The 15,317-nt window shown below is 42.8% G+C and overlaps 1 protein-coding gene across 2 annotated transcripts in view; it reads right to left on the reverse strand.

Moving 5' to 3' along the window:
- Positions 1–15,317, reverse strand: part of CLCN4 (chloride voltage-gated channel 4) — a 238,000-nt gene that overhangs the window by 127,771 nt on the left and 94,912 nt on the right. For both annotated transcript variants that reach the window (XM_078657587.1, XM_078657586.1), the window contains one exon: positions 5,335–5,522. In XM_078657587.1, coding sequence (XP_078513713.1) covers positions 5,335–5,522 — 188 coding nt within the window. The remainder of the gene's footprint in view (positions 1–5,334; positions 5,523–15,317) is intronic.

Below are 15,317 nucleotides of genomic sequence, written 5' to 3' on the forward strand. Positions count from 1 at the left end.
CCCTACATCTCCAACAGTCTGCTTCAGGGCGTAGCCCCATGTGTTTAAGTTGGATGGGCGTCCTATAAATGCGATGTGGGTACTTAAATGTATAAGACGTAGTTTGTAGTTAGGTGAAAGCATCTCTAATTGGCTGCAGCAGAACTGCCACTGGACATCTGATAGAGTTTCCTCCAATTCGGAATTCCAACCCTCCAGGGCCCTTGGTGCACCACCGGGGTTGTGCGTTGCATGGTATTGTACAATCGAGTAATGAGCTTACTGGGGGATGAGTTGGAAGGTATAAGTTCCAGGGTCAGAAGTGTGTCTGGAGGGGTAGGAAAAGTGTCATGTAGTTTGCAACAAGTTCCCCTGATACTATAATATAACAGCAAATCTGAGAGATTGGAAGTCACCCCCGGCTCTATTGTAGGCGTGGTAATAAAGGTATCATTAGGCTATAAGTCTGCAAATGTGACTAAACCCAGTCTATGCGCCCGCACAATATTCCCCTTGTCACAGAGAACTGGCAGCTGTGGATTTTGGGCAAGTGAAATCGATGGGTCATATAGAATCTTACATACCGCCCTTTTGCGGAGCTTATCCCATGCCCAGCGTATGTTTCAGCTGTGTTTAGTGTAGTAAATTTGTTGTGTATAGGGTTGGTAAAGAGCCACATCTAATGATGTCAGGCCACGCTGTCAGCTTCAACCGCCACTTGAGGCTGGAAACGAGTCGGGAAGATCCTGTGGGGTAGATACTGTGCCTGTGCGCAGAAGGCATATAGAGCTAGATATGGTGTGCCCAACCCACCCAGAGCCAATGGAAGTGTTAGTATTTCCCACGCTATACGTGGCTGCCTACTCGCCCACACCAGGGACACCATCAGAGATCTCAGTGTTTTCAAGAAGACTTGGGTTAGTTGTAGCAGCAGATTAGCAAATATGTATAATAATTTGGGCAGGACAATCATTTTGGCAATTGCAATCCGACCGGCCAGTGAGACTGGAAGCTTAGACCAGATAACAATTTTTCCCTCTAGCCAAGTGATTATCCGCCCCTAGTTCATGTCCCAGAGGTTATGTAAGTTGGTAAGTTTGCGAAGTACGGGATTTAGGATCTCCTTCGGGTCTCTTAAATATAGTGTAATGTCATCTGCATAAAGAGAGATGATGAGGTCTCTAGCCGAGAAGTCCAAGTCTCATGTTTTATGATGTTGTCTGATTCGGGGGCCTACTGGCTCTATGGCTATGGCAAAGAGGAGTGGTGATAGAGGGCACCCCTGCCTAGTGCCGCGTGTGATATCAACCGGAGCCAAAATCAAGCCGTTTGTGCAAAGTCTAGCTAGAAGGCTGTGATTATAATAATCTAATTTGTTTAATATAGAGGGGGATTAGGCCCAGCCTGGCCAGAATTGAGAACAAGTATGGCCAGTCCAGGAACAACGCCAAGGCAGGAGTTTGAGGGTCCAGATTACGTTATACCGAAAAGAAGGTCCTTAGGTTGTGTGATGTTGAACGCCCCGGTATAAAACCGGATTGATCGGGTCTGGCGAAGAGAGGGAGGAGCGATTGCAGTCTGTTTGCCAGGAGCTATGCATAAATGTTGTTGTCAATATTGATGAGGGATAGGGGTATATATGAGTCACACCGGTTTGGGGGCTTCCCTGTGAGCTCTGCTGAGCCAGAGTAATTCAAGTGAGTCTAGATAAATAGTAAGTTCACTGTCTATATGAACTGTATTAGAGGTGTGTAGCACGAAGTAAAAGCTAGTAAAATGATCATGTATCTCCAGCGGTCCTCTAATTGGATTATCCTCTCTATCAAGTAGTTCCGTTATATATGGAGAGCTATGTGAAGGTTTAAGAATGTTGGCCTGTGTTACTTCCCTTTTAATCTTTAACAACTTAATATATACATCACTTTAACAGAATATGGTTAAAAACACCCATCCAAATAGATTACAATAAAATGTGGAAAAATACCAAGAATGTAACCCAAGATAGACAGAAGTGTGGGCCCAAGAGCCAATATGCCTCAGCATTGAAACCTTCTGAGTTTGCCAATGTTTTCTTTTGGATTAGTCACCACTAATGCACGTGCATTTGCAGAAGGCAATCTTGGAATGGGCTGTAAAACTTTACCAATGCATTAAAGGACGGCCAGCGGGGCTGCACACTGCCATTTTGGGTAATAAACCTCATTCAAAGATGGATACGGTCGATATAATTACATCCACAGCAGCCATCTTGGAATGGGATTTGCTAAAATAAAAGAAATCCATTTGTTGGTGCCCACCGTGCATATATGTGCAATTCCAAATCAACTCAAATTTATTAAACATGCATAATTACTTAAAATAATTGCATGTATGCATATACAGCAGGTAAAATCGTGCATTACTATCTCATTAGGTAATACACAGCAAAATAAAAAATAAAAAGTCAGATATTCTATAAGCACAGCTGTTTCCTGAATAGCTCCTATAATTAATTTATACTAAACCTGTAGTTTTGTAAAAAAACAAATGTTCATGATGACACTTTTCAAGTTCCAGGCATCAGTAGCCTCATCATTTTTTAATTAAGCCCATAAATTTAACAAATCAAATATCAAGACCACGTTTTCTGAATCAACGCTTCAATAACCACTTATCTGCAAGTAGACAGAGGTTATGAGCCCTATGCAACAAAGTTCGTCGTTCATCTAAAATAAGGGGCCAATGCAGACTATGTATGTAATAGATTCTTTCATTTCAGAGGTTTTTGACCATTATGAAATGAAATCCAATGTTGACAGGCGTCCAAAACGATAAACCATGCATTTATTTTTTGAGAATTTGAGAATTTGGAATAGCATGTTTCAGGGTACGTTATGTTTTAAGCTGGATATAATTACTTATCATAAGACAGGCATGAGAACGCCTTGCCAAGTGTTGACAACTTTTGAATGTTCTTATTTGAGGCATTTTTATATTCTCTCAGACTGGCTGATGCGGGTCAAAGCTCTAGCATGTAAGTTATTTAATGATTCCTCCAAGTATCATCTGTAAGACGCATTCAAATTGGAATTATGGATTGCTGACAAAAACAGACTATGGAGTGACTCTGCTGCTTTTTCCAGAGTCTGTGGCACATACTCCGAAATGTCCCCTGTCTTGCTTATTTGGGGAGGCCAAAATAAAGTTGTGCTTGAGATGTTAGTTTTGGCATCCACAATATTTTTTCATATATATTAGCAATGAGACTGTGAAGGAGCTAAGCCTCAGTACCTCGCAGTATCTTAGTAACAAATGTAAGAGTTGGAAGCAGCTTAGCACTCATTTTTTTGTATGGGCTCAAGGGTTGAGCCCCACAATGATTTAGCTAACATTACCACCCACATGCACACTCATGAGTGGCCATCTTGAAATGGTCAAAAAACATGTTAAGAAAGACAACCAAAAAACAACGAGGACGGCGGGCAAGAGGTGAACGGGTGGGGGAGAAAGTAGAGAGAGAAATGGAGGATAGGAGACCAAGGAGTGAAAGGATGCATAATCTAATCAGAGCACTGAGACTGAAATGCTGCTGGGTGGGACTAACACAAGAACATTGAGGAAAGCCACTAGACCAGAAAGGAAGTGAGACAGATAGCAAAGCGATCCAATCATGACCAAGGCACTGAGCCAAAGCCCACCCTGAGTATGCGTAATGTGTTAAGAGACAAAAGGGTTTCCCAACAGACAGCTAAAACTGTCTGTAGGCGAGACCAAAAAAGGTAATTCTCTATAGAGGCTGAAAAAATTATCTCAGATCTAATTGTGAGTATGCACTTAATTGTAGACTGGTGCAAATTGCTTTTAGTAAAGGTTTTAAGGACAGTATAATTCATAAAGCAATAAATAAAGCAGACTTTTATTGTGGCTCTTTTTAGTGGGAATTACGGGGCAATCTGATCATTCACGAATATAGAGGAATATAGATGTTCTGTGATTGTGGATTGTTACCCAATTTAAACATAGATAGCTAGAGAGATGAAATTGCCACTAACGCCATAACATTAAAGAACATGTAACAGGAATACCCATTGCATTTTAACACTTTTTTTGTATTAATCAATATCACAATCTACTGGTCTGTCAATATTTCAGCTAAACTTAGCATGCCATAAAACCAGCTGGTTGAAAGGTAAATGACTTGAACAACCCTGCCTGGTCAAGTCTGATGAACTGACAGACATACCTTTTACAGTTCATGGCCATAAGAGGAAGGAAATGCTATACGACTAGGAAAATAAGCTACTGGTATTTTCCGATCATGGTTCCATATATGAAGTAGGGAGAAGAAATAGGTTTGGCCCCTAGACATCATATAGAGGGTGGCTCATATTGTTCCAGCAATTAAGAGTTAATCAGATGTAAAACGTTAGTGAGAAAATATCCTACTGGAACCTGAGACTTTCCTTTTCAAGTATTAAGATGTGCATGACAGTAGGACATGGACAGAAACTAACTGCAGTGAGCTGTTTACATGAGCAAAAAGTGATTGATGGCTCGGTCAAATGGAGCCTTACTTACACATGCATACCTCTAAAAGGTAGAGAAAGGGTGTCAGCAATTTTCTCATTCTTCTTGAAGTCTTCCTATCCATCAACAACTCATAACTTCAACATTACTGCTTTAGCTTATGTATATGAATTTTGTATCACTAGCGAGTTACCCAGTTTAAGCTTTCAATAGCATAGCCCTAAAAGTTTAATCAGCCATATTATTAAATGTGATTTTAAGTTCAACACAGCACTGCACTGATTTTCCCAGTTTTGCTATTCCTAAATTATTCATTGTTGTCTAATTCATATACCTCTCATTATAACTTAACAAAATATTAAATAAAAGAATATGCAAATTGGCAATAAAAAAAGTCTCCTACACAGACTACCTATAAGAGCAAGAAATTATTCAAAGTCACCTAACAATTACTCAGGTTTCTACACCCGACATGCATCCATCGCTCTCACCGGACCCATCTCTAAATTTTGCCAACTAACGTCAATTAAGCAACTTTTCACAATGAGTAATTTAAAGTCTTCCGATACTTAAGCTGAGTCATAATTTTTCCTTCTTTGTCGTCGGGTAATCATCAGTTTGACATTCCCTTATTTAGCCTATCTCTAATGGTGACTGTATAATCTGATCAAACTATATAAGGAAGGTTGATAACACTGAATTGCAGGACATATAAATACATATAACTACATAGATTGAGTGGAGGCAATACTTTTTTATTGAGCAAGCACAACTTTTTTACAGATGGTACAAATGTATATATTCTTTCTCAACCTTTGACCGGATGCATAAACAAATATACATTCATACCTCAGCTCGGCCCACCATAAGCTCTGACCATTTCTGCCACCCTGGACATTTGCCTCTATTCTCAAAGGTGGTTTCATTTGATCTCCAGCAGCACTGTTCATGACTATACCAAAAGGCAGAGAGGCAGAATCCTTCCTTCAGGTCTGTCATCCAATCAACAGCAAGGTCTATCACTCCGGCCAAGGCACCTGCCAAATTGTGATAAAAATATTTGAACAGCCACTTAAGCAGTATTTCACATAACACAAAGTGAGAAGAGAAGAAAACATAACAGGGAACGTGCCTCAAGCTTCCCAAACATTAACTCGCTTATATATTTGACTTATTTACTGAAGACAAAATTCTAATTCTTAAATAACTGCTGTACAAAGAGCCAAAAAATAAATTAAATTAAATATGACAAACTAAGGAGATAGAGCTAATCCAGTACACTTGCGGACCTTTGACCCATGTGGCATGTAAGATCTAAAAGATGCACAGGTGATAAACAGTGTCAAAGTCTTCAGAGTGGTCATGGAGATGTCAAGCAGAGTCTCTATTATTATCTTCGTAATTAAATTATGCGGAATAGTAATGACAGATGCTGTAACCCCGGCTGAGTGGAATCCAAATTATTAACAAATTATTGGGCAGCAAATCTCGAAAAATTCGAAGAACGGAGATATGGCAACAACATCCAGGAGACAGCCACGGGGGTGTGCCAGGCCCTGCAATCACAATGGGCAGGCAAACCCCACCACTGACACCTGCCCCACTTTTGTGTTGTAATTCATTTTCCCTCAGGAATCCAGGGCCCTCTGAGTCCCACAAGAGTTAGGTTAGGGGTCAAGGGTATCCCTACCCTGCCCCCAAATGTCCTTTTTCAATAAACTTTTCAGGACAAGGGGCAAGTCTCTAAGTTCTGTAATGGCTGCTGCAACATTTCTTTTCATATTGTGATAAGGTAATCAGAGTTTAGCTCATTCTGAAAAAGCCCTCTCACCCACTAAGAAGGCTTGAAGGTTCGAATTTCTGCCCAACAGGCCATTTATCTATACATTTTTAACCTTTTTAATTTCTCAAAAAACATTTAACGCAGTCACATCAAATCACAAAGGGCACATTTTCTGTGTAAAGATCTAGCTTTCTGTCAAATTTAGAGTAATTACATTCAGCCATTGTGGCTGCAGTGCGGTCTAAAATTTCCTATTGAAATTGTATGGCTAAACTGCATTTTATAACACCCCTTTTTTCTCAACCCCCAGTTGATGGATCACCCCAAAACTTTCCAGGTAGGAGCAGTGGTGGATAAACTTTTTGAAATTCGTCAAATGTTGCCAAAGTTATGAGCAAAGAAAAAAACACTCTTCCTATGGTAACTAGGTCCTAGCTACAACTACACAGTGATGACCGCCAGTGTTATATATATATATATATATATATATATATATATATATATATATATCCAAAATACTTGCCACAAAACAGCCCCCCACTTGGGAACATTATTGTTTATTTGGTGCAGCACGACACAACAGCTCACTTGAGCATGAGCGGAGACACTACTAATACCAGAATGCCGTGCGAACGGCCACACCCACTTGTGCAGGTATTTGAACTGATAAATGAGTGCCCCGCAAAATGTTTGTGAACGCCAGCATTTCCTAAGCCTCTGAAGAAGTGACCATGTCATGAAACGCGTCAGGCTGGATTCTTAAAGACTTTTTGCTGTACTGCCTGTCTCTTCCAGCAGCAAGCTTTCATTAAATTTCGTGCAATATTTCTCCTGTGTGGGCTCCTTCAAATTTTGTGGCAAGTATTTTGGATGTTTTAACGGCCAGCCAAAGGTCGTGTAAGGAGCCCCACTGCGAGCACAGACCCACGGCATCGCATACCAGCGCTGCCGATTTATGGGACAGGAGCGCCAATGAAAGCGAGAACGAGTCTGCTGCATGAAGCAGGTTTGCACAGCCCCCCACTTGGGAACATTATTGTTTATTTGGTGGAGCGCGACACAACAGCTCACTTGAGCATGAGCGGAGACACTACTAATACCAGAATGCCGTGCGAACGGCCACACCCACTTGTGCAGGTATTTGAACTGATAAATGAGTGCCCCGCAAAATGTTTGTGAACGCCAGCATTTCCTAAGCCTCTGAAGAAGTGACCATGTCATGAAACGCGTCAGGCTGGATTCTTAAAGACTTTTTGCTGTACTGCCTGTCTCTTCCAGCAGCAAGCTTTCATTAAATTTCGTGCAATATTTCTCCTGTGTGGGCTCCTTCAAATTTTGTGGCAAGTATTTTGGATGTTTTAACGGCCAGCCAAAGGTCGTGTAAGGAGCCCCACTGCGAGCACAGACCCACGGCATCGCATACCAGCGCTGCCGATTTATGGGACAGGAGCGCCAATGAAAGCGAGAACGAGTCTGCTGCATGAAGCAGGTTTGCACAGCCCCCCACTTGGGAACATTATTGTTTATTTGGTGCAGCGCGACACAACAGCTCACTTGAGCATGAGCGGAGACACTACTAATACCAGAATGCCGTGCGAACGGCCACACCCACTTGTGCAGGTATTTGAACTGATAAATGAGTGCCCCGCAAAATGTTTGTGAACGCCAGCATTTCCTAAGCCTCTGAAGAAGTGACCATGTCATGAAACGCGTCAGGCTGGATTCTTAAAGACTTTTTGCTGTACTGCCTGTCTCTTCCAGCAGCAAGCTTTCATTAAATTTCGTGCAATATTTCTCCTGTGTGGGCTCCTTCAAATTTTGTGGCAAGTATTTTGGATGTTTTAACGGCCAGCCAAAGGTCGTGTAAGGAGCCCCACTGCGAGCACGGACCCACGGCATCGCATACCAGCGCTGCCGATTTATGGGACAGGAGCGCCAATGAAAGCGAGAACGAGTCTGCTGCATGAAGCAGGTTTGCACAGCCCCCCACTTGGGAACATTATTGTTTATTTGGTGCAGCGCGACACAACAGCTCACTTGAGCATGAGCGGAGACACTACTAATACCAGAATGCCGTGCGAACGGCCACACCCACTTGTGCAGGTATTTGAACTGATAAATGAGTGCCCCGCAAAATGTTTGTGAACGCCAGCATTTCCTAAGCCTCTGAAGAAGTGACCATGTCATGAAACGCGTCAGGCTGGATTCTTAAAGACTTTTTGCTGTACTGCCTGTCTCTTCCAGCAGCAAGCTTTCATTAAATTTCGTGCAATATTTCTCCTGTGTGGGCTCCTTCAAATTTTGTGGCAAGTATTTTGGATATATATATATATATATATATATATATATATATATACATTTAATACAAAGCATTCCTTACGGGGAAATGCTGCGTATTAAACGCATCTGCAGCACTGACGAAGATTGTAACATCGCACAAGCAGCAAGTAGGAACAGGTTCCTTGATAGGGGTATTGCCGCTAATGTTTTTGACAAAGCCATTAACAAAACCAAAGTTATGGTTAGAGAGGAAGTCCTTTCATATAAATCTAGTAAACCAACGAGGCACTGGATTTATCATCACAACCAACTAGAACGATCCTCACTTTTAACCGACAACATCAGGCACTATGTAAAATACTAAATAGGAACTGGGGGCTTGTAAGGAATGACCCAATCTTGGGAGATCAGGTCTCTTAAGAAACCAGAGCGAACATATAGAAAAGCCAGATCTATGAGCAATAGCCTCGTAAAAAGTAGCCCAGAATTGAGAACCTCAGACAATTGGGCTTACCGCGTGCAATGGGTTTTTCAGATGTCCCACATGCAAAGTGTGTCCATTTACCATCAACAAAACACGTTACACCAGCCCATTCAAACCACATCCGGTACCTATTAGGAAAAGGCTTACTTGTAAGACCGAATTCGCTGTTTATGTGCTGGAGTGTCCCTGTGGCCTACCCTACATAGGGAGTACCAAACTGCTGGTACACAAGCGGACACTCCAGAAAATAAGAACCATCACTAACAGCGATCCAACCTATCCAGTGGCTAGACACTTTGGGGAGACTCATTGCGGAAGCCCGGAAAACCTCAAATATTTTGCCATTGACACAGTTTTGCCACTGAGGAGGGGAGGTAACCCTGAGGCCCAGTTACGCTTACTGGAAACCAGGTACAATTTAGAACTGGATACAAAAACTCTGTTTGGGCTCAATGCAAGTGAAGACTTCTTCACTTGCTTGTAATCAGTTCTCCTTTGACTTACTTGCACATAGCTGTTTTAATATTCCGTCTCTTTTCAACTATTCAGCCCCTTAGGTACATAGATTTTTTAGTCCTTATATCTACAGGACTTAGCACTTTTTGAACTCTTAGGGGTTCAACAGGGTGAAATGATATGCACTGACACTCATTACACTAATAAGACATAGTAGAGAATCTAAGGGGTAGATGTATCAACATACCCCTTTGCGATTTCTAAATAGCGATTTTTAAGGAATCGCTATTTAGAAATCGCAAAATGGGATGTATGTAAAAAAAAACGCTATTTTTTTGCGATTTCTTAATCTTCCTTATTTGCGAATTCGCAATTTGCGAATTCGCAATTAAGGAATAATTTCCCATTCATTCCTATGGGCCAGGAGGCCCATAGGAATGATTGTGAAATTAATCTCAATTTGCGATTCACAATTTGCTAATCGCAAATTGAGAATAATTTCAAGGGTGTCTCAAGGACACCCTGCTGCACCCCTGAAATGTACATGTGTGTGCATATGGCGCACATACATGCCCTATTGGCATGTGTGTGCGTCACATGCCACCTTAAAAAATTACCAAATTGTGCATTTTTTAAAGAATTCGCAAATTACCATCAACTACAAGTTGGTGGTAATTTGCGATTTCTTAACCAAAATTCGCAATTCAAAAATGCTACATACATAGCATTTAAGGAATCGCAAAATTGCGATTCCTTAAATGCTATGGCAAAATGAGGAATCGCAAATTTTTGCTATTCCTTAATTTGCAAATTTTTGATGCATGCCAAAACATGCAAATAGACCGTTTGCGATTCGCAAAGGTGAATTTCGGCCTTTGCGATTCGGAAAAGGCTTGATACATCTAGGCCTAAGTCCACTGTGGGCACAATTCTGTGTATTAAAGTAGATTAAATACAGCGGATGCTACTTTAATCAAAACCAGTGAAAGAGTGAAATTAATCGACCCTCATGGTAAACAAAGCTATGCATTGACATGGAGTTGTGAATTTTTACCATATGGATAGTTTTATCACTTTATAGCTTTGCTATTTTTACACTGTGTATTATACTTGCAGGATCTAGCGTATTGTTGCCTTTTATTAGACTCAAATTCAGTTGTTAAATTTAATGGTATTAATTATCCTAATATTTTTTATAATTATGAAATATTTAGCAATTTTTTTTTATTATATATATTTTTTTATTTTAACAGTAAGACAAGAGTAGGCATTACAAACATCAGGCGTCAAACAATACAATGCGGGAAAGAGACAGGCGGGGGATTATGCATACAGGAATTATCACAAGGAACCCACGTTGAATCACGACTATACACAACAATTAGGAGAAATAAACAGTCTAAGATACGATCGAAAACAACCCCGCCACATCCTTCCCCATACGCAACGATACAGGATAATTAAGGGTAGTATAGACACCCGGGCAAGAAAGGATACGTGAAGAATAAACAGCCCACTTCTCGTAAAAGGAAAAAAGGAAAGACAAAAGGGCCATAGAACAAAACAAAGGAAAAACAAAAAACCCCTCCCCTAACCCCCCACCCTACACCCCTGTAATGGCTACGGCCTAACCCACTAGCAGCGTGTCTGTCGCCCAAGAGCTACCCTAAAAGAAGGGAAAGAGAGAAAAAGTGGAGGAGGAGGAGAAACCAAACACACTCCCGGTCTCCCGTGCCCCCCGCCAACAGCGACCACCCCAGACGCAATAAAGCCAACATTTCAGCAAAATATTCAAACCAGTCGGGGGAGTATAGTCAATGGCCACCCAACTCCCGTTACACTATAGGCACAACCCCGGCATTGCTGAAAACTATAATATCGGATCGAAGCAGTAAAATTCAGCCCTGGCCAGTACGATCTTCCTTAAGAGTCTCCTTCCCTCGAGCCGCCATCTTGAGAAAAAAGGCAAAGCGTCCATGAGAGTTCTCGGCAATGCAGTAGAGTCGAGTACAGGATAAATGTTCACGAATAAGACAATGAAATGCCTCCAGGAACAGCACATGTCCCAAAACGTCACTGAGGAACTTGTTATCACACTGGAGAGTGTCCATAGATGTAGCATGAGGAAACAGAATCGAACAGGAGACGCTGGCATTAAACACAGGCTTGAGGGTCGGTGATTCGGAACCGCCAGGGCTCAGGAAAGCCGGTATCGGCACAGGGACCTCGAGTCCAGACATTCGATGCCCCGCTGGCACTACAGCCCGCGGAGAACTCAGCAGAGGGTCGACCTCCGGTTCCAGGATACCGTCCACTTTCACGATCAGTGTCCGGAACACAGCGCTAGTACGGAAATGGAGCGCCTCAATGGCGGCCATGACGGCCCGCAGCGATGGCGTGCCTTCCATCCGCTCCGTCCCCTCTCAGTAGGCGGCAGAGCCGGATTTGAAGCCCGGAGGCCGGCTACTCCGGGGTAACAGGCCACGCAAGTCAAATGTCAAACAGTGGGCGCTCCTCGTATAGCAGAACACACCTTTGCCGTCAGCGAGGGCCCCGTCCCTTCGGCCCCGGGAGGTCAGCAAGGTCTTCGGGCACCAGACCCCCACCACGGCATCCGGTGGAACACGTTGGTGTGTCCTCGGTGTAGATCGATCACAGGACCGTCTCAAAAAAGCAGCAATTCACGGCACACTTCGGGAGACCGGGCTCAGTCCAGGTCATCACGGCCGTTGTTGATCACTTCCAGACCGGCTAGGTTAGAAATCGAGGTCCCGGCTTCCACACGATGTTAGGCCGAAAATGGAGACATGGCATATCTTCGTCGACCGATGAGGTAGAAAACTCGGGATTGCACCGGTAGAAGCAGCAAAACTTCATAAACAAGGGGATCAGGTGTGAAGTCAGGATTGAAGGCAGGATATTCGAGCTGCTGGCGGAGGTCGGCGGAGCCGGGAGATTACGCGGCCATCTTGGTTGCTAGCGTAGCTCCTCCTATTTAGCAATTTTAAACCAACATATTTGTAAATTTACCTGTGAATCCTGTTGCGGTGGTTTCAGCATTTTTTCAATGTCTATGATGTAGAAATTTGTGTGATCACGAGTGAAGCACTTGCACTTTAAATTTGGCTAAGGCACTACGCAACGCGTCATGTCATCAAGGCATTTGGGGAGGCCGAAACGCGTTATTGCGGCCGTGCACTAAAAACCGGTTCCACGTTCGTCTGTTCCAGAGAAGCTGATTGTTTCGAGACAGAGCAGGATATATATATATATATATATATATATATGTATTTCCTTTATGCACACGTTATCTAACACATAATCACTTTAAGAGATAGTACAGATTACATCATCTAGAAGCACAGAAAGATACAATTAAGACCAGCTATGGATACAAATAGACATACAAATGGGTTGTCAGCGAGGCATTTAGCCTGATATTGTCTTTACCCAAGATAATTCCCCTTACTCCACTTGGAGATGTGGACTGTTTCATATTTGGGCTCAATCTATACGATTAACTGAGTTACACTTAACCTTTGACAGAGCTATGTAGTTATTTTGGCTCATGGAACTTTGTGTATGAGTGCTCTCTACATAGAAGCAGCTCGTATTTTCAAAAATAGCCCCAAAACCCATAGTCTATTAAAATAATGTCTTCAATCACAATGGATAATTTAACTCTGTGCTAGATGTCTTATAATGATATTTAAGTTTGATTAATGAATTCGTAGAGTATTTCACTAATGTTTGTACACAATCGCTTGAATGTGGCCTTGCGGGGTCCATACAGGACTTGATTGTGTGCTTTCCGCACCACACTTCCCAGAATACACAGTCTCATTTGAGCCTCCCATTGGTGGGTGTGTCATATGGAAAATGGAGAAGTGGGTTAGCGGTTGCGCACACCGCTTCTGTTAAAGCCCCTGAAGAGAAGCATATGGAGCTTTGAAACGCGTCGGGCAGATCCATTACGGAGCGGCATCTACAAGCGGATCCCCGTCCTCACCTACACATAAATCAAGCTGCTGCTCGTGTGCTACTCAAAGGTGGACAACCTTGGAGCGACAATTTATATGCGGCCGTTCAGCCGCGGAGTATGCACCACCCTGTTATCCTTGGGGGTCACGGAAGTGAAACAGCAGCCGTACACGGGATCGAGGACTAACCCACTTGCGGGGTCCATACAGGACTTGATTGTGTGCTTTCCGCACCACACTTTCCAGAATACATAGTCTCATTTGAGCCTCCCATTGGTGGGTGTGTCATATGGAAAATGGAGAAGTGGGTTAGCGGTTGCGCACACCGCTTCCGTTAAAGCCCCTGAAGAGAAGCATATGGAGCTTCGAGACGCGTCTGGCAGATCCTTACGGAGCGGCATCTACAAGCGGATCCCCGTCCTCACCTACACATAAATCAAGCTGCTGCTCGTGTGCTACTCAAAGGTGGACAACCGTGGAGCGACAATATATATATATATATATATATATATATATATATATATATATATATATATATATATATATATATATATATATATATATATATATATTACCTACTGGCAGTCGCCAGTAGGTATATATAGTTAGGATTTTTCATCTATGGGATTTTTGAAAATTCTATGTCTAATAACTTTGGCGTTTGTGGACGGAATTGGCTGAAATTTTCAGGAAAATGGAACATTTGTTTCTGAGCAGCCCCTGAAAATTTGGGGGGGTTTCGTCAAGGGGGGGCCGAGAAAAAAGGGGGGTCCCAAAAACGCGTTTTTCCCATGTTAATTTCCATAGGGCGGTTGGCCTCACTTTTAGCTCGAACGGCTGAATGGATTTGCATGAAACTTGGCAAAATTGTAGGGACTGGTAGCCCGATGTGCCTTTGCTAGGTCTCAATATATGTGCTCCAGTGGATTTTGAGAAATTAACGTTCAAAAAAATATTTATATCTGTAACAGCGCTCCGGGTAGCGCTCCGGTTCGCGTACTTGACGCGTAACGGAACTTCGCGAAGCGAAGCTGATTGGCTCTCCGGTGTCTGTCAACATTCTAAACAGTCCGGAGAGGCCGCCATCTTGTCTCTCGGTAGGATCGAGAGACAAGAGGAGGCCAAAACAAAGGGGGAAATGACCATAAGGGGGCATAGTAGATCCTCCCTGACCCCCTAGGTTTGATGTGGAGGCTTTAAAAGGGCCCCGCGGGGCAAAAAAAAAATATATATATATATATATTTTCCGGACGCCATCTTGTCTCTCGGTAGGATCGAGAGACGAGAGGAGGCCAAAACAAAGGGGGAAATGACCATAAGGGGGCATAGTAGATCTTCCCTGACCCCCTAGGTTTGATGTGGAGGCTTTAAAAGGGCCCCGCGGGGCAAAAAAAAAAAAAAAATGTTTTTTTACGTGGGGAGCGCCCGGTACGCTTTTGTGCAATGGGCGGTGGTAATCTAAATGATATGGGGGGGGGGGGGGAGCGTTCAAAAGCACATCAGCGTGCATAAACACGAAAATGTTTTTATCTACCACGTACTTGACTTATCTCTCTGAGATGCATTCCCTTGTTTCTCGGCAATGGTAGTCTGTTCATTACATAGATCGCTCGAGGGCGGTAGTAAAGACCGCGCGTAGGAAAGGGTAAAAAGCCAGGGGTATAGGAGTATGTTACAAGCGAGCCATTTAATTGAAAAAACTAAACGTGACAAACGGTTGCAGGATCAGTGAAGGTTGATTTTATAATTGAAAGTATAACAGGATCAGTTACAATAAAATCGTCCATACGCACACCATGGGCGAGTATCATGGGTAACATTACTTCGAAGCTTTAATAATACAATAATC

This window comes from Lissotriton helveticus, chromosome 8 (assembly GCF_964261635.1).
Source record: "Lissotriton helveticus chromosome 8, aLisHel1.1, whole genome shotgun sequence".
Classification (NCBI taxonomy): domain Eukaryota; kingdom Metazoa; phylum Chordata; class Amphibia; order Caudata; family Salamandridae; genus Lissotriton; species Lissotriton helveticus.